The sequence below is a fragment of the Zalophus californianus genome, chromosome 9 (genome assembly GCF_009762305.2).
Source record: "Zalophus californianus isolate mZalCal1 chromosome 9, mZalCal1.pri.v2, whole genome shotgun sequence".
In the NCBI taxonomy this organism is placed as follows: domain Eukaryota; kingdom Metazoa; phylum Chordata; class Mammalia; order Carnivora; family Otariidae; genus Zalophus; species Zalophus californianus.
This window is the reverse complement of record NC_045603.1, coordinates 13863332-13882154: the sequence shown is the minus strand read 5'-3', so window position 1 is coordinate 13882154 and position 18823 is coordinate 13863332. Positions and strand designations below refer to the sequence as shown.

At 44.2% G+C, this 18823-nt stretch overlaps 1 protein-coding gene across 7 annotated transcripts in view; it reads right to left on the bottom strand.

Annotated features, from left to right (window-relative positions):
• The window catches only part of LARGE1 (LARGE xylosyl- and glucuronyltransferase 1), a 541701-nt gene that overhangs the window by 256272 nt on the left and 266606 nt on the right, over nucleotides 1-18823 (bottom strand). For all 7 annotated transcript variants that reach the window (XM_027592150.2, XM_027592145.2, XM_027592147.2 and 4 more), the window contains one exon: nucleotides 13565-13688. In XM_027592150.2, the coding sequence (XP_027447951.1) occupies nucleotides 13565-13688 (124 nt within the window). The remainder of the gene's footprint in view (nucleotides 1-13564; nucleotides 13689-18823) is intronic.

The window sequence follows — 18823 nt, the reverse complement described above, 5'->3', positions numbered from 1 at the left end:
ACTAAGCTCTAAACAATAGATGGGGAAGGAGGTGAGGAGGGAAGACCTCTATTTCAGGTAACATGGTGAACTAGATATACTAGAACACTGTGTATAACACTGTATATAATATATATGCATACACATATATTTTATGTATATATGTTAATATATGTGCATGTATATTAATAATGTATAAATTTTCTCCCAAGGGCGAGGAAAATTTGCATATGGCAAAGAGAAATGGAAAAAAATAGTCAAAGGAAAACTCCAGTAAGTTTGATCAGCTGAAATGAAAAATATTTCAATTTGATTAACTGAAATGTATATATTTTATATACATTGTATATATGTATATATACAATGTATATATACATATGTATACATATGTTCAGTGTTATATATTATATACAACGTATGCTTATTATAAATACATACCATATTTGTATATTATATATAACTAACATACATATGCATACTAAAATGTATATTATACATATACAATAGAAATACACCTATGTAGGGGATGGCATTTTACAGAGTGTTACGTCCTAGGAATCAAAACCCAGACCGACTGACTACCAGGCTGAAGGGCCCTGATCCTGTTTCCAGCCCCTTCTAGCCAAGAAGTCTTGGCCAAATTGCCTCCAGTTTCAGGTTCCTTATCTGCAACATGGGATCATCATAGCACTAACTTTAAAGAGTGGTTGTGATAATTGAGAGAACCCACATTAAATACTTAGTACTGTATCTAGTACATTAAGTACCAAACAAATGCTGGCTTTTACTATTATTTTACTACCATTTTCTATGTATATTGTTGTCAACCATCTTGTTCAGTGTTTAGCTTAATATTTTCTCCATTGCTCATTCCTAAATTGGCCAGAGGACTGCCATTTTCTCATACACAGAACCAGCTTTCAAAAATTTAATTCTAGCTTTGCTTTTTACTTTTCTTATTTCACAGCCTTCTGCTATTAACTTTATTTTCCTTCTGCTTTCCTTAGGTCCACACCATTATTCTTGTTTAAATTATCAAATGGAATGTGAGGTGCATTTATCATCATCCTTGTGTTTGAATAATGGAGGCACTTGAAGGCTATTAAAACATCTCCAGTGACAGCTTTGGGCACATTCCATAAGCTTTACTGTGAAATATTCCTCTTTTGTGGTTTTTCAAAATAGGCTATAATTTTTAGTTTTACTTCCTTTTGGATTAAATAAGCATTTAGAAAAATTCTTCATCTTCCCCTAATTTCCAGGTATGTTGAATCTCTCATTTAAAAGTTTCTGATGTAGTATTACTTCATTGCAGCCAAGAATGGGGTCTGTATAATTTTTATGTTTGGAATTTAATGAGGTTTTCTTGTGCCCTCAATTTATGTAATTTTTTCATAAACACATGAAAATGCAATTTTATTCCATTTTATGGATATGAGCTTTCATATCTACTCATAATGATTATATATTAAAACTATCTTTGTCATTAACAATATGATTTGCTTTTTTAGTGGCTGAAACTCTACTAATATATCCTATATTTCTATTGGTTTTTGCTTTATGTATTTGAAAGCTTTCTACTTAGAAAACAGCTTGGCTGTTTCCTCCTATGAATATCGCACTTGTCAATTCGAAATTACTAATTTCAATTAAACATACTTTATATTTGAGATAATCTGAAATTAAAATCTGCATCTTTTTCTTCATATGTCTGAGACATCCTATATATAAATTTATTTTTTAATTTTATAATTTTAGACATATTTCTTGAAGATTTTAAGCATACAGTTAAGATACCGCTACTTAATCAAGCATCAGGGTTTTTCTCCAATAACGGAAGTTTAAAGCATGTATATTTGTTAAAATAAGTGATGTTGGTTTTGCTTCTGGAATAGTTTTTTATGCATTATTTTTCAGCTTTGAGAAAAAAATTACATGTATCAAAAACACCCCTTTTAAATGAACAATTCAACAAATATATACAGTCTGCAACCACCACGCAATTACTTTATGTAACAATTGTATCATCCCCCCCCATTTTCCTCACACCCCTTTTCAGGTGATACCCTCCGCCCCATTCTTTGGCACCTAGTACCTCCTGTCTTGCTTTCAAGAATTTTGTATAAGTGTAAAATGTGCAGTCCTTTGCGTCTGGCTTTTTTCACGTAGTATACTACTTCTGAGGTTCATTGATACTGTTGTATATACCATACCCACTGCTAAATAGCATCCCATTAAATGGATATACCAGAACTGTCTTCTCTTGTTGATGGACATTTGCATTCTATGAATAAAGATGCCATGAAGATTCACATACCAATTTTTGTGCGTGCATGTTTTTATTTCTCTTGCGTGAATACCCAGGAGTGGTACTGGTGGGCCATGACATGAGTCTGTTTAACTTCTTAAGAAACTGACAAACTATTTTACAAAGTGGATGTACCGTTTTATACGTCTACTAATGTACAACAGTGCTGGTTGTCCCATGTTCTCACCAACACCCTGGATTGTCAGTTTTTTTAAATCTTGGCCATTGTAGTAGGTGTGAAGTAGAACTTCTTGATGACCTTAATTTGCATGTCCCTGATGACTAATGATGTTGAGCATTTTTGTAGGGATTTACTGGTTATCCTTGTCTTCTTTACTGATATGTCTCAACATCTGCTGCCCATTTTTAAATTGAGTCATCTGTCTTCTTGTTACTCTTCTGAGTTCTCTGCATATTCCAGATACAAATATTTTATCAGACATATGCTTTGCAAATATTCTGAGTCTGTGGCTTGTCATTTTCTTATTAATGTCTCAGAACAACAAAAACTATCAGTTTAGATGAAGTCCAACTTATTAGTATTTTTTTCTCTTTTAGTTTATGCTTTTCATACTCCACTTGAGAAATCTTTGCCTAACCTAAGGTCACTGAGATTTTCTCCTCTGTTTTCTTCTACCAGTTCTATTGTTTTAGTTCTTACATTTAGGTGTAAGATTCATTTTATTTTATTTTATTTTATTTTATTTTATTTTATTTTAAAGATTTTATTTAGTCATTTGACAGAGAGAGACAGTGAGAGAGGGAACACAAGCAGGCGGAGTGGGAGAGGGAGAAGCAGGCTCCCCGCTGAGCAGGGAGCCCGATGTGGGGCTTGATCCCAGGACGCGGGGATCACGACCCAAGCCAAAGGCAGACACCTAACAACTGAGCCACACAGGCGCCCCGGTAAGATTCATTTTAAGTTAATTTTTCCATATGGTTACAAAGAGGGTCAAGGGTCATTTTCCCCCCATATGTATATCTAATGCTCCAGCATCATTATTTTTTTCTCTCTCATTTTGTTTTTGCTCCCTACCTACTTCATATAGACTTTGTTTCACTTGCAATATTCATCTCCAATAACTTAGTTTTAATTCTGTTTATAATGTTACCCATGGTCACCTTTGACTTTTGCAGAAACATCCTACTGTCTCTTTCCCCCTGATGATCAGAGTGGAGTTACAGAATTCTTCCTGAGTTATACAAAACACAAGAAACTTAGCACCTTTAAATCCAACACACACTTTCCAATCGGTTTTAAATGACTGATCAGCACTCCAACATTCAGTGCAGCGTCGTTTCCAATAGCCAAGAGATGGAAGCAACCTAAGTGTCCACTGACGGCAAATGGAAAAAGAATACAATTCAGCCATAAAAAATAAGGAGTTCTGACCACTTGACAACATGGATGGCCCTCGAGGGCATTATGATAAGTGAAATAAGACTGAGAAAAAGAAATACATATAATCTCACTTACAAGGGAAGCTTAGGGAAAAAAAAAACAAAACCAAAACCAAAATAAAACAAAGAAACCCCCCCCCCGCCCCCAGCTCACAGATACAGAGAAGGGCTGGAATCGTTTCCAGAGGTGCAGGGTGGGCAAAATGGGTAAAGTGGCAACAACAAACAACAAAACTATTTGGTTATTTGTGTAGGTTTTTAAGAACGGCATCTGCATTCATCTTCACAACTGACTTAAAACAATTACTTACACATCATTCCACGTGTAACTTCTTTTAGTACATACTGCTCCTCCTCTGAAACAAGACCTTTTCATCATTCCTGAATATCCATTTTGATTACTTTTTTTGGTTGGCTGGCAAATTACTGATGATACTTTCTTCAAGAAGTATACACTGGTGTATATTTTGTGAGCTCTTGCATGGAATATCATTTTCTGCTCTCTTTATACACGAGAAAACGTGGCTGGTATTCTGAGGTCTCTGCTCAAAAAGGGCTGTAGACATTTTCTTAAGGACATCTATTATTACAGCAAAAAGGCTCAGGCAGAATTTTTATTCTACAAAGATATGTGTCTCTCCACCCTCTGCCCTCGCATCACGGTGGAGCTTCAGAAATCAGGCTCCACTCCATAGCCACCAACCCTATGTGGCCACTGAGCCCCTGAAATGCAGCCTGTCCAAGTTGAGATGTGTGAAATATACACTGACTACTGAAGACAGTATGAAAAAAAGTATATAAAATATCTCCTTAGTAATTTTTAAAATACCGATCCTGTGATAATGTTTTGGATATATAGGCTTACATAAAATGCTATATTATTAAAATTCCTTTCACTTCTTTCATTTTGCCTTTGGAAACATGACCAGGAGAAAACTCGAAATTATACCACTGATACATCACTATATTTCTATTGGGCAGTGCAGCTCAAGAGCCGGACTACTTGGTGTCATATTCTGGTTCACAACGCTGAATAATTTCAATGAGTCTCTTTTCTAAGATTCCATTTCCTCACCTGGAAATGGGTGAAAATAATTATACTAACCTCAAGGCTTACTGTGGGGATAAAATAATATTATGCATGTAAAGCTATTATGTTGGCACATAATCAATTCTTATTAATGAGAGTTATTATTATTCTTAAAGGAGGGATTTTTTTTTAATCCTCATAACTAAAATATGTTTCTGGGGTATCCCCTGATGTGGGCAACTTATTGCCCATTTAGCCTGGACTGTAGGGGCTCCTTGTGATTTGCATGCATAGAGTTCTTCTCGCCTCTTGAGAATTTTTCTTGGGTTTCATCATCCTATGGACGGACCACCCAACACGCTCATCTTAAAGTGCCAGGATCTCCTAATTTTCATTCCATTTTCACCCCACCACTTCTGTCACTCAATCCCAGGGTAACATGTCAAAAAATATACCTCATCTAAAACACTGGAGCGCTAACATTTCACTCCCCAAATCCAGCCTTTCATCCTTTCAAAACATTTGGACAAAGGCTCCTATTCTCACTGGGAAAATAACCTAACCTCCTATTCCCAGTTCACTCTGCCCATCCTGGTCACCCATCAAATACCTTGGTCTTTTTTTTTTTTTTTTTTTGGTCCAGCTTAGATTTCAAAATCCATCACTGTAACCACACTTTTGAATCACTGACGTTGGTTTTTAACTCAGGTTGTGGACAGGTATGGTCTTTTGGTACAAGAGAAAGCACTGCATTAAAGGCCAAAAGAAGCAGGTTTTGGTATCATTTCTACTTCCAATTAGCAGCATTCTTCTCTGTCCTTTGGTAAATTCCTTATTAACACAAGAAAACGGGTGCTGTTTCCACAGCATGGGATTCTTGAGGACACAGCGAAATAAGGTACACGAAAGCACTTCCCTGTTTATCAAGGGGAATCAACTCCGAACAAGAAGGCCACAGCCATGAAAATGGAAAGGGCTCAACATTTACGATGGGGAAAGGGTAGATCAGGAGACACTTAATTGCTTTCAATGTGTTTAAGCCTCTGAGCCCAGGCCAATTATAGGTCCTGACGGGGCACGTCAGGTACGTAGATCTGACACACCTGTTGTATTCTGAAGGCCCACAGAGAACCGTGGAGGAGACAGCGATGGACATGAGCACATTCAAGGAAACGTGGAAACCATGTATTACACAGAAACGTCACAAGATAAATTTAAGTGTCAGCTACATTCCAAGCACTGCCATTTGGGCTGTGGTTGAAAGAATGGAGAAGAGCAGAGGACTCAGTGGATCTGCTGGTCCCCAAGCAGATGGCTGACTCAGTCTACAGCCCCATGGCATAGAACCCATGCATTTCCTGGAGCCACTTCTGACCAGGTTTTGTCCTAAGAGCTGGGCATAGAGATAAAAGTTAAAGGTCTTGCCCTTCTGGTTCTCACAGTCTAGTGGGGAAGGCACATGAGTTAACAGACAATGATATATACACTTGCATTTGGTCTTTATTAATGCTCAGGACCAATGGGGGAATCAAAAAGATAAAAGATTTCAGTATAGCACAAGGCGAATACTTCTAATAGAGTTTCTAAATATGGAACATGGTCCTGTGGGAGGTAATGGTCTCTTATCTCTGTAAGTATTCAAAAGCAGAAGATTAATGACCATTTATATAGAATATTACAGAAGAAAGTGGAAGGTTATGCCAAATGAATGCCAAGCTCCTTCCTAATTAAGATTCTACGATTCTCAAAAGGAGACAGGGCCCATTCATTAGGACACTCCATTATACAAAGAAATATTTGCCTGTGTATAAAGTGAATTGTACAACCGACACAGGAAAGATTCTTTTCTAATGCAGATTACAATTTTTTGTTGGTTGCTTATAATTTTCCATGTGTGGTATTTAAAAGCCAATGACCAGCCTTCTAAATATGTTTTCAGATGCATTTCACTCATCCATGCCCATTCTATGATCTCACCCTTGTTATCCAAGAGAGTAGAACCTATGGCAAAGGCCAGAGGTGCATTGCTGGCCTTCGAGAACCAGCCCTCATATTCACAAACCACATGCACGATCCAGGGCCCAAGAAAAACGATGAAGAGTGGGAGAAGAGTAACTTTTCCAGACCCGGACATAATATTTAACCCCAGTCAGCCCTCCTACATAGCATGAGACCCAAAAAGGGAGAAGGAACAAGAGCAAAGATTTAAGAGATTAATCATAGCCATTTTCACATCTAGGAAAAGAGAAGGAATAAACACAGAATTTTTGAGTGCCTACTAGTGCCAAACACCATGTGCTTTCCATTATGAGACCTCATTTACTGCATTTAATCTTCACCAGTAAAGAGGGGCCAGAGGTAACACTTTTAAAAAGACAATTAAGCAATGTGTATTACCCTCAATATTACGTATTATTAGTGAAGCTGCACAAGGCAATTCCAAAGGTCATACCTACTTCACCTGGCTTCTCACTCTTCTGCTAGGCATCTTAGAACAAATCATGTCCTCCGTGAGACAAGTCCCAGGATTCCTCTCCTTCCTCTGCAGGCCAAGCCTAACTGGAACCTGCTCCCACCCCATGGGGGTATTTGGTGACTGCTGAAGTTCAACCACTATCAAGTGTGGTGCCTTTGAACTACCGCCCAGGCCCCACAATACAAACACCCAGACCCAATTCTGGGAAGAGGAGTGTGTTGGAAAGAATCACATGTGAGATCCTGGACAATTCTTAACCACCCCCTGGGCCTCATCAGTCCAAAGACAGCTATTTTTATAGGGCTTCCTTCGAACCCTGAAATCCTAGGACTTCTGTTTGCATCAGTCCCTCCTAACTGAAAATGGCCACCATTTATAGGAAGCACATCTTCCTGGGAAACAGGGTACGTAGCAGTTTACCCAGCCCCCTAAAGAGAGGAACAGTGGAAGTATGTCTCCCAAAGGACAGCAGGGTGCTGTAGGATGGCAGTTATCTAAAGAGAGCTTCTGCGATACTCCACAAAGACCAGCACAAAGGCAACGGAGTAGGAGTGGGAAGCCAATTTTTCCGAGTCAGCCATTAATATTTTCTGTAGCCATAGCCCTGAATCTCACTTCATAACCTTTCTGATGTTGGTAACGAGCAGGCATCAGGTCTAAGAGAAAAGAAGATAAATTAGGACCCCCAGCTGGACAGGTGAATCATGAAACAGCCCCTGCCCCAGCAGCTTCCCGTTGCAGGCTCGGGATCATCCTCACCCCAGCTGATGGCATGGGGGTGACTTTCTGGGCCAACTGGGGCAAGATCAAAGGCTGGTCGGTATGCAGGGTCTTGTCTGAAAACTGACAAGATATGTGTTGCTGATTTAAGGCAAACTGTTGAGAGAGTGACTGTTTCGTTTGGAAAACGACCCTCGGGGGGAAGTGATGGGGCCATCCCAAACCCCAGCAACAGCGTGACTACAGTGTCCTTTTATCTACAGCAGGAAGCTCCATCCCCAGTAGGTCTTGAATGCAGGGGTCATGCTTAACGCATTTGTTCTTCAGCAACAAGCAGGAAAAAAAACCACCACCAAGAGCTTAGAAGACCCTTGTCTAGACACAATTACGGGGTCCCAGCTGGAAAGCAGGCTAGAGGGGCACCAGGGTGGCTCAATCGGTAATGCAGCCGACTCTTGGTTTTGGCTCCGGTCATGATCTCGGGGTCCTGGGATCGAGGCCTGCATCAGACTCTGTGCTCAGTGGGGAGTCAGCTTGAGATTCTCTCTCTCCCTCTGCCCCTCCCCTTGCTCAAGCTTGCGTGCTCTCTCAAATAAATAAATCTTAAAAAAAAATAAATAAATAAAAGCAGGCCACAGAGAAGGAAATCTAACATAAGAGAGCATGGATTATGAAGTCAGGTAGCTCTGGGTTTTAATCCTGGCCCTGCCGTGTAGCAGTTATATACATGACTTGGGCCTAAGTAACCTCCCTATGCCTCAGGCTCCTTACCTGCAGAGTGGGGGTTATTAATAATAGACCTGCTCCACAGACTTGTGAGCATTCTATAAAAGTAGCACAGAAAACACAAGAAACAAAGTGCCCCATAAATAACAATGTTACGCGGCAGCCTAATGGGGTCCAGAGGCCCTGAAAGCAGGAATTCTGAGTTCAAGCCCAACTCAACAGTGGCCGTTTCATCCCACGGCGGCTGCAGCCCATGCCTCTCTCCTTCCCTCCAGACCTGCTCCACACCCGTGGCTCCTGAATTATACAATCCCATATCTCACAGCCTTTCATTTGGAGAGGGAAAAGTTAAACAGCAGCCTTGGCATTTATTAGCTGCCTGATCTTAGGCAAATACTCCATGCTTCACTTTATAAATTATCCGTGAGATGGAGGTCATAAAACTTCTCAGCCCATCCCAGAGGGCTGTCGTAATGAGCGAGTGGCGGCAGGCCACCATCTACAATGCTCCCCACAGAAAGAAGTCCCCCCTCCTGTGCCTCTCTCCTCTGTTGGCAGGAGCTACATGTCTTGAGCAGAGTTGGGGGCGCAAAGACCTGCTCGGTCCTGGCAGCCTGTTGATATGGGGACTTGAGGCTGGAAATGAATGGGCCCCATAAACATCAGGAAGACCAATGAGCCTTTCACAGGCCACAGAGACCAGCAAGCTGAGCAATCGCTATTTGCAAATCTACACTAATTGGTCATTACCGAGAGCAGCATAGCAGTCCACCGTGGACTTCCCACAGTTCATTTTTAATCATGCACCAATCCCTCATAAATTTCCTCTTCCCTCTTAGTCCATTCTCCAGCACTAACAGATATAACAAGGAGCCCACAGGAGTGTTTCTGAGAAATGCCATTTCCAACAGCTGTACAAAGTGATTTCTCGACGCCCGATTAGGGGAGGCCCTCATGTGTATCTGCCGAGGGTGCCATCGGACACGCTTGCTGAACGCAACCTCACAACCCAGCATGAGTCCCTTCCTCTCCTGCGCTTCCTCCTTGCTAACATCAGCAAATGGATGGTGTTTTAATGCGCTCATGGAAAGACACTCACCTGTCCCGGGGCTGCTCCTGGGACGTTCCACAGGGTAGCACAGATGGAGTTGCCGTATTCATGCCCCTGCAGGGTCACTGGTAGACAGCTACCTGGCTGTCCGCCCATGCCCCGAGGCACAACAGGCCTCTGGAACGTGGTGAGGCCTGATGGTGATCAAGAAACCCCTTCCTAATGGCTTTACTACTCTTAGGGACCCAGCTCTGAGTTTTATTGTCGATCATCATGTTGCAAATATTTTCACAGGCGAGGCATCACACTAGACATTAAAGATACAAGGGTGATGAAAAGCAGACCTGTCTCGGCCCTTTTGGAGCCAACTATCTAGGGGAGGGAAGGACATTTAGCAGCATATTCCACAAAGGCATGAAAAGATCACCCTCTGCATTGAGGTTACCGAGGAAAGGTATGTGATCCTATGAGAACATACAACAAAGGATCCCCTATGAGATAACGAGCGCAGGGAAGGCCTCTCAGAGTTAATGTAGCTTAACCAGAAGAACACGGAATTAACTAGCAATGGGGAAGAGGAGGCCGACTGGGGAACAGAGTTTAGGAGACAGAGGAATAACCTCTGCAGTGGCCCCCTGGTGGGGAGGGGCGGGGCAAAGCAGATGTGAGGATCTAGCGCGTGAGCAATGGTACACACGGGCCTGAGATGAAGCCGAGGGAGGCAGGAGCCAGAAAGCGCAAGAAAATGCCACTCAGGGCCGTGGTCTCTAATGGGAGCATGGGGAAACCACGGAGGGTTTTATGCACGCGAAAGCGGATGGCATGGTTGGGCATGCTTTGGGAAAGCCAACTCATCCTGCCGGTGGAGAACCCATCTGAGGGAGGAGTGAGCAGAGGGGAGAAGACTCATCTGGACAGAAACTGTCGTGTTGGCGAGAGGTCACAAATGCTTAGAGAAGGATGGTGGTGGGGGAGACGGAGGGCAGCCAGGACGTGGGGACAGGGGCAGGGGGCCGTCAGAGATGAACTCTTGGTTCTGGAGGAGCAGCTGAGTAGGCAGATGGCACTGCTACAGCCGGAGAGGCTCCAGCTGCAGGGACCGAGCAGATCGTGGTTCGGGGTTTGCAGAGTTGGATTCTGTACATATCATCACCACTGTGACCACCAAGTATGGCAACATCGTGTTTACAAAATGCTTTCATACTCATTGTCCTTACAGGATTCCGACAAGAGTCTCAAGGGACTCAGGATGGTGGGACACGGGTGTCTCACTGGTAGGGAAAGAAAATGCAGGTGTTTGGGACCTTGAGTGGGGTGGTCAGTAGCAAAGGTCACTGTAGAGGACTGGACACTGGAGACAAAGCCTTCAGAACACAGCTGATTGTATTTTCCTTATTTTTTTAAGCCATGGAATCTCCAATGTGAATAGATAAAAGTCCAGGATGTAAAATAATGAACAGCTGGTCTTCCTGGATGAAAGTGGGCATGCGAGAGTCAGAGCACCAGTCCCTCCACCCCCCACGTTGTCTAAGACCTCAACCTCAGGGAAACCCCAGGCCTCCCAGGAGCAGATTACAGTCCTACGTGCCTTACTCCTTCAGTCTCCCACCATCAGTGGATTTCAAGATCATTTTTTTTTTTTAAGGTTTTATTTATTTGAGATAGAGAGAGAGCGTGCGCACAAGCAGGGATAGAGGGAGTGGGAGAAGCAGGCTCCCCACTGAGCAGAGAGCCTGATGCAATGCAGGGCTCTATCCTAGGACCCCAAGGTCACAACCTGAGCCGAAGGCAGACACTTAACCAACTGAGCCACCCAGGTGCCGCAAGAGCATTTTAATCCTATGCTGCCTTGGCTGCAAAGGGGAGTAGGGCATTTTCAAAGACCTGCTGCATTTCAGACACTGCTGGGCCTTCACAGGAGTTAGCTTGTTTAGTCCCTGCCTTGGTGGCTGTCAGCGTGCCACCCATTAAACACCTGATGGAGCCAGGGCTCAGAACCTAAATCAGATGGTTCTTCAAAGGCAAGCCAGGATGTGAACTTGGGGTTCTGTTGAACCACTTTTGTGTTTTCTTAAAAAACTAGGGGGTACAGGCGTGCAAGGGGCAGGACACAGGATTGCCCAAAAAAGGAGAGTGATGAAGGATGCAGAAGCATCCTGCATGCCGGGCGCTGTGCCTCCCCTCCCGTTGCTTTTCCCCACTGTGTTGGTGCTGAGACCCTGGGAGACAGAGAGGCTTGCTTTCACCTTAATTAGCGTAGCAATTTGCTAAATTTTGTTTTTCCCTTTTAGGAGTGTTAATCAATTTTAGCTCAGAATAGACTGGAATGGCACACAAATTACCACGACAATCCCCAAATGCTAAATTCTGAACATCTCGATCAACCTCAGAGTCTAAAATACGGGAAAATCAGAAACTCCGGCCGGCATCTCTGTGATCTACTTACAATGTTATGGCTCTGAAATGAAAAGATAATGGCTTTATGAGGTTTGGAACAAGCAATCTGCTAGAATCATGCCTAGGTGTTTAGTCCTTCCCAAGGTGATTGGAGACAGAGCATCAAAATATTTCTGCAAAGTTACATGTTCCTCTAACAACAGCCATTTGTTAAATCCACAAGCATTACAGGGTACCAACTATGCACCAGAAATGAGGAAAGAGTGAGACGTGCTCCCTGCCCCCTCCCCTATTAAAAAAGGTTCTAAACTAAAGCAGTAGACAGACAAAGATCTCCTCTTTCCTGGAGAAGTCAGGGAAGGTTCTTGGAGGAAGTGTCGACGAAGCAGAGTCCTGCAGTGTGAATAGGAGTTGTAACAAGGTAGGTGGAAGGGTATGTCAGCTAGAAGGAACAGCATAAGCAAAGGCTCAAACGGAGGAGAGTAAGCAGAGACCAGAGATGTTTCCTAGGGCTGAGTAACAGGCTGAAATTCCAGGAAGGACCCAGATGAGATGGGAAGAAGAGTCAAGAACCAGAAGCAGGACTTCTTGAGACCGTGAATCTCAATCCTGATCCAGGCCATGTGGCACTATGGATGGATTTTAAGCTAGGAAATGACATGACGCAAATGTGTCTCGTTCCGTGAAACCTGCTCCAACACAACCTTTAATATTTATTCAGCATAATCTTTTAAAGCACATTCACATCTATTCTCTCACTTTTGCCGGTTCATTATCCAATGAGGTTGGTATGATAATCACTTTATTTTTTTTATTTTTCTTAAATTTTTTAAAGATTTTTATTTATTTATTGAGAGAGAGAGAGAGAGAGAATGGTAGAGAGCATGAGAAGGAGGAAGGTCGGAGGGAGAAGCAGACTCCCTGCTGAGCAGGGAGCCGGATGCGGGACTTGATTCCAGGACCCTGGGATCACGACCTGAGCCGAAGGCAGACGCCCAACTGACTGAGCCACCTAGGCACCTGATAATCACCTCTTTACTGGTGAGAAAACAGACATAGCAAAGGTACAGATTATTTACTTTGTATCTTATGACGAGTAAATGACAACATAACAAATTAAGACCCAGCCCCATCTGACTCTGAATTCAGCACTGAGCTCCCTGGGTAGCAGAATTCTCTAGAAGAGCCATCACAGACCTTTGTCAGATGCATACCAGGCCAATGGCCTCCCCCTCTAAAGAAAGCCTTGGTGGCCAGAACTGCCCAGACCAGCATGCATTCTGTGTGGACGACGTGGCCCCTTTGATGCTTTCCATAGTAAAATCAGATCTGGATGGCAAACAGCCTCAGTTACACCCTGGACATTCCCAGTTGAAAGCTGAGATTTCTGCCACTGCCAGTCTACAAGACCACAGGCAAGAAAAGTGGCCAGCGCGAGGAGCTCAGGGAGACACCTCTCTCTCCCGCTGCCCATACCTTGAGCTCATCTGCATTGTAGAAGTCCACACGCACGGCGGGAACCATCCAGGTCTGGAAGAGCGTCGCCAGGATCTGCTCCGCGATGGAGTCGGCGACGAGGTGGAAGTGCAGGGGGTTCCGCCTGTGAGAAGTGGGGGGAAGAGGAGTCAGGAGGGACAAGGAAAGGAGTTCCAGCCACAAATCTACATTCTTACCAATTTGTAACATGTGGTCAGTTTCTAACAGCAGCTAGGAAAGGAAATCAGGTGCATTACCAACCCAATGCTTGCTGGTAACCAGGACGCCAGAGCTGCAAAGGAGAGGAGACACCTCAGCCCACCTTAGGATTTCAGACAGGGTCATTGTTACCGTTGGTAACACTCCATTCAAGCCAACCGCCATGCCTGTTGCTAGCGTATTTTGTGTCTCTAAAAACCTTAAGCAGAGCCTATGCAACAATTTGGCCAACCTTTATTTCTACCACCTAGACATATGGGCATTAGCTTCAGGAGCAGATGGACAGAGAATAAAGTCTTCAGACCAGCTGAATGCAACAGACAAGATACTTCTCCCACTGCATGGTACAGAGTTCTGTTTTCTGCTTGTTCTTCTCCCAAAAGAAACTCAGGCACCCAAGATGGCATCATGGGGAGCCCCCATCACTGAATACCAGCTTACCCTCACTTTTAATATTCCTACAGCTTTTATTTGTTGCCCTCAACCAGCCATCACTGGGGGAGCCCCTAAAATACAAAGCAGCATCACACAAGGGCAAAGCTTCTGGAGTCAAATGGAAATGGATTCAAATCCCAGATGTGGCATTTATTAGTGGGGATTTGGGGCATGTCACTTCTCTCTCTACACTGCTGCCGCTTCGTTCTGTAAAATGTTCAGAAAAATCTTCTTATCAGGCTACTATGTCAATTAGATAAGTGTAATACATAATGCATATCAAAAATAAACACAGGACCATAAACAGCAGATATGCCTTCTACTATCATAAATACTACAGAGCTAGCAGAAATAATAGCATCAACTGTATTACCACAAATGAGAACCTTTGGGAAATCTAAAGATGAAAATGACCTGGTTCCCATGACCTCAAGGAGCTCACAATCCTCAGAGGGACAGAGGATCCACAATGTAATATAAACACAAGGTGGATCATAACATTGCTAACAACCACAACACAACATAACGTTCTTTGGGAGTAAAGAAAAAAAAAAGGCTAATTCTGACTGGGTCAGGAGGACGTCGAAGAGCTGGGGAAGCTGTGCCCTAAAAGATAAAGGAATCTGATGGGAAGCAAAGGGAGAGGGGACACCCTCCAAGGAAAGAAACAGGAGACTACAGCCAGAGCCCAGGGCATGCCGGGAGCGTGTGGGGAGAAGTGGTTAGCTGGGAATCGAGGGTCAGAGCAGAGGAGGAGAGAGGAGAGAGTGCAGGAAGCAGTGAAACCCAAGTAAACAGTACCTACTTCACCAGCGAGGAGTGGGGAGCAATGCGACCCATCTCTTAGCTCCTGGTCTCCTGAGACCCTCCCCAGACCTGTTCTAGATACACAGACCCTCTCTCAGTTTCCCATCCCCTCTCTTCACCTGAGACTTTGCATCTTCGTTTTGCTCTGTAAGAAACCTTGCATTTGCTCATTTGATAAATACTTACTGAGCACCTATTACCTGCTGGGAGATGAGCAGGATGCTGGGGACAAGTAAGGTAACCACTGCTGACCTCACAAATCTCATGATCTGGCCCCTCTTCTCCTACCCTTCACACTCCGCAGCCAGTATTTATCTCTTATTCAAGCCTTCAGTTCTGAGATCTGCCATCGTTTTCTGCTAGACTCCTTCCCTGACTACCCATGCCTGGCTCAGGGGCCCTTCCTAACAGAGAGTCATCTCAGTACCATGTGCCCACCTTTAGGTTTTGCTTGTTTGTTGACCTGTCTAGATCCCCACATGACTGTGAGCTCGGGGAGGTCAAGGATCATGCCAGTCATGTTCAAATGTATCACCTCATAATCCACCTCCGTGCCTAGAATGCAGGAGTTCAATAAATGGACCGAGTGGATGGATGAGTGATGGGACAGTGGACAGATAAGGGGAACGGAGGCTCACACGTCATGTAGAAGATGAGACCAGGGGAATGTGAAATGAGGATCTGATTTGAGATAATGTCTGAGGAAGAGCAGCAAGGAAGTTGAATCTAGAGGGATTTTAGGAAAAGAGATCTTAGATAAGGGGGGAAATGAAGTGGAAGAAGCAGAAGGGGACACTGAGGTTCCTGGGTTGGTGGTGATGTCTCCAGTACAGGGGATACAAGAGGAAAGGCACGCTGGAGAAAGATGAGGGGTTTGGGACTGGATGCACCAAGTTTAAGGTGAGGGTGGCTAAGCCTGGTGGAGCTGAATGGATGAGTTTAGACCTGAAGGCAATTAGCATCCAAGGCTAATCTGCCATGTACATGACAGATGCTCAGGGTGAGAAACAGAATAAATGAATAGAAGACACAATCAGGACTGCAGAATTTCCCTATGGGACCCAATGAACACTGCAAATTCTCCCATTAACTATCTATAGTCAAAGGTAAGGGGCATATGTGCCCTATAGCATTCCTTGGAAGCCCTATTAGAAGCTTCCCTGCAAGAAGCTACCAGTTGGCCTGAGTGATGACTGGCGGTCATATATTTATCAGCCAATGACTTACCTGAAGGCTAAGTGAGAGGCAGCTGGTCAGAGTCCCTGGGAAGACAGATGGCCCACTCGGCCGTCTGTTGGTGTTGGTACAACCACCCCCCTCTCCCACAGGAGCCCCACTGGAGTCTTAGGCATCGAGAATGGATATAACTGTCAATCTGCATTTCTATCCACAATGGAGGAATGGCATAATTGTAGACACAGAGTGACAATACCAAAGAGATCAAGCTACGTATATTTGTTCCAACACAATCATGCTGCCCACGTGTCTCTGTCTTCACGTGCTGCTTGCTCTCCAGGGGATACTCACCCCCTACTTAGAGGTCCCGTGAATTCCTTTTCATTCTTCAGACTTCCCTTTGCAAGTCAGCTCCTCCCAGACACCTTCTCTGAGCTCATCCTGGCCTGTTTTTAAAAACCTGCTAACTCGGCATTTCCTATGAAAAACATGCCTAATGGGTCTGCCTTTGGCTCAGATCATGATCCCTGGGATCGAGCCCCATGTCGGGCTCCCTGCTCAGTGGGAAGCCTGCTTCTCCCTCTGCCTCTGCCTCTCCCCCTGTTGTGCTCTCTCTCTGTCAAACAAATAAAATCTTAAAAGAAAAAAAAAGAAAGAGAAACATGCCTACCATTTCTTTTTTTCTTTTTTTTTTTTAAGTTGGCTCCACACCTAGCATGGAGCTCAATGTGGGGCTTGAACTCACAACCCTGAGATCAAGACCGGAGCTGAGACCCAGTCTGACCCTCAACTGACTGAGCCACCCAGGCACCCCCAAACCTGCCCACCATTTCTAGCATGACACTGTGATACGTTTTCAAACATGTGGCTCCTTGTCTCTACTGTGAGGTCTCTGAGAACAGAAACCATGTTTTCATCTCCATCCCTAGTGCCCAGAGGAGAGCCTGGCACATGACAGGTGCTCAACAAACACTTGTTCAACAGGAAAAGGCAGCCAAAGTCCCTCCTTCTAGGTCCCTGTTAACCTTACCGTGAGAAGGTAATGACAGTCAATGGCATCGTCTGTACCAATGGTACAGAGCTAGGGGCTCTGCTCCCCCCCAAGAATGTCTGGGTTGGAGCCCTGCCTGCATCAAGTACTGACTGAGTGACCATAAGCAGTTAATTCATCTTTCAAGGCCTCAACTTATTGATCTTCAAATCAGGAACATTAAAAGTAAACAATATTGCATTGTAAGGATTAAATGATATAAAGTGCCTGGTGTGTAAGATCTTATTGTATGTTAACCACTGGTATGGTCTGAATGTGTGTGCCCTGCCCCCTCAAATCCATAGGTCAAATCCTAACCCCTAAGCTGATGGTGTCGGGAAGTGGGGCCTTCGGGCGGTGATTAGGTTGTGAGGGTGGAAACCTCCTGAAAGGGATCAGTGTCCTTAGAAAGGAGGCTCCAGAGAGCTCCTGCCCACCTTTCATCATAGAAGGACACAGAGAGACGTCAGCAATCTGTAACCAGAAAACAGCCCCCTGCCCCCTCCACCATCAAACTATGCTGGTGCCATGATCCCGGACTTCCCAGCCTCCGGGACTGTGAGGAATAGATTTCTGTGGTCTATGAGCCCCCGAGTCTGTGGTATTTTGCTATAGCAGCCTCAAGCAGACCAGGATAACCACTGTCAGTGCTAACTTAGGAAACTGTGATTTTTCTCTACTGCTTTGCATTACTCTTCAAATGAAGTAATTTCAATTAGTTCCTCCATCCATAAACCCAAAAATGAGTTGAATGAAGAAACATGTAACAAAGAGATATCAAGCATTAAGTACACGAAAGGCATAACAGGGGTTTAGGTGACACAGGAGCTGGGACTCTCCTCTCTTGGTGCAGCTATCAATCTGGCAGAAACAGAGAGAGAATGCAAATAACTACATAAACGCTGGAACACAGGTGGGCCCTAACACTGGACCACCTCACACAACTGCAAAGTTTGGGAATGACACACCTCCCGGGGAGCCATCTAAACAGACTGATATGGACAGTAAGTGAAGGGTACCCCTAGATTTGGATGGTGAGCAACCTGCACAACTGTATAGGATGGCTCTGCAAGGAGAAGCACAAAAGCTACAGGGGTGGAAGAGAACCACCCCGGGCATAATAAATAGGGGCCCCAAACACATGGCCATTCTCCCGAATTCCCTGCCAGGGGCTAAGGGCACACCATTCATCCAGCCTCACAAGGTAGAAACAGGAGCTTCACCAGCCCCGCGCCCCTCCCCCCAATCTCCCACACAGCCAATGAATTCCACGCACTGCATGGCCGCTGAGTCCAGTGAGTAGGAGCCAGGTCTCTAAAGCCAAATTGCCTGGCTGCTTCTTATCTTGGTTTGTCACAAACTAACAAACTAACGATATGACCTTGGGCAAGCATGTTCGTCCTGGAGTCTCAGCTTCTGCAACTGTAAAGTGGGGCTGTTATGATCAGATCTAATTAAAATGTATGAAGCACTTAGAACGGGGACCCACAAGGAATATGGACTTAATAAGTGTCAGCATGAGGAGTGTATCTGCTCTTCGGTGAGGTCTCATGAATATATTCACCCCCTCTCTCCCTGTCTCTGAGCTGGCT